At 44.7% G+C, this 1637-nt stretch overlaps 1 protein-coding gene across 1 annotated transcript; it reads left to right on the forward strand.

Moving 5' to 3' along the window:
- Window positions 1-529: 529 nt before the first annotated feature.
- On the forward strand, window positions 530-1424 carry EV420DRAFT_1657318 (uncharacterized protein; the record flags this gene model as incomplete). Its single annotated transcript, XM_060478867.1, has 2 exons — window positions 530-860; window positions 1150-1424. 2 exons carry the CDS (start codon window positions 530-532, stop codon window positions 1422-1424), a joined length of 606 nt encoding a protein of 201 aa, XP_060321282.1.
- Window positions 1425-1637: the final 213 nt, after the last annotated feature.

Genomic DNA, 1637 nt, shown 5'->3' on the forward strand with positions numbered 1-1637 from the left:
TAATACTATCATCTATCAATGCTGTTCTGACATGCTTGCAGGGCATTTAAGCATAAACAATGGTCATGTTGGGACTTATCTAGAAGATGAATGTGTTTTCATTACCACACCAAACAATATGTTCATCCCCCATCCCCCAAATACGCATGAAGTGTGCTTGTATGAAGATGGCCGATTTGGACATCATGACCCCACCCATGTTCCTCAATTTTTCGACGAGAAATTTTGCCATTTTCCTGTCGTTCCTCATCAGCCCTCTCTTCATGATATGTCCCACCCATACCACCAGTGGCTTGATACAATCTGGTACGACATTGCCCAAAGTGACATTGCGTTCTCTCACAGATATGTTTCTCACATCGGTCTACTTCACGCAAGCATTCATGCATGGTTCAAGCAGGCATTGCAATACATTGCTGGTCGTTGTTCTCTGGTGCAGAACAACCAGTTGTTTTCTGAAGGATTTCGAGAGTTTCTTAGCATTAGATGCACCTGTCTGGAGGCCTTGGTCCACTGAACAGAAACCGTGATGACAGATGCTATGTCAATTCGTGTGCAAGTAGCAGCAATGCAACAGTATTGGTTGGAGCTCATTGCTGGGCTCAACTACATGGAGATTCATCAGCCAGTGATGAACAGCAAAGCTCAGCGCAATGATAGTTTTGATTTCAATTGTCTCATGGGCACATTTACACTTAATCTTGATGTTGCTGAGCAGCATATGAAAGCTGGCATCCCAGTCTATCTCATCCAACCAACTGAACAATTTATCAATCAGATCATCCTTAAAGCCAAGAAGCCAATCATTCTCAGTGTCAATGACACCATTCCCAAGCCTTCATTTCCCATCGTTTTTGAAGGTAACCCGTCTCACCCCAAGAAATTTGATGCTATGCATCGTTTCATGAAAATCTTCCAGACCTATTGCAATCCCTTCCTTTTTTCAACTGCATCTTCCCCTATGACTGTCTCCACTTCTCCCTCCTGTTTAGCCACTCCTTCAGGCTCTGGCAGTCCAATATGTGACACAAGAGGCAAGACTTGAGCATCCAGTCCTCTTTCAGGCAAGCAGCCTTTGCAGAGAAGGAAGATTCGTAAGAAACATTCTCTGTTCCATGGATCCCAAACCTCACTGATACCATTAACCAGAATCTCTTCAAAGTGCTAGAGACAAGTTTGCTGACCTGTCCGGAACGTATGCCCCATTGCCGATACCTATGTGGTCTACTGCCAATGTCAGCATCAATCAGAATTCAGAGCACTCCCAACAGCATGAAGAAGGAGTCCATTGTGCACAGAGCTCACCCAACACAAACAACAGTCAGGACTACAACAAAGGATATGCTTTTCCTGACCCTGCACTCCTTGTCTTTGCATCTGCGACTCGTCAAAGCACCTACTTCCGTCAGTGGGAGCATTGCTGAGATGGTCTTGTTTATCATATCTCTTCATCCACTTCAAATGCAACACCCATCCATCCTCAAGTCTGGCGAGAACTTCTAACAATGCCTTTCAAGAAAGAAAGCACCAAATTGACCAAATCTCATGATATCATGTTAGAGATGATGGGGATGGCCCTTCAAGCATCGGATGCAAAAATTGCTTTGTGAGCACCGCCAGCAGCTCTAGATCAGCCA

Source organism: Desarmillaria tabescens (assembly GCF_030435595.1).
Source record: "Desarmillaria tabescens strain CCBAS 213 chromosome Unknown EV420scaffold_503, whole genome shotgun sequence".
NCBI classification, from domain to species: Eukaryota; Fungi; Basidiomycota; class Agaricomycetes; order Agaricales; family Physalacriaceae; genus Desarmillaria; species Desarmillaria tabescens.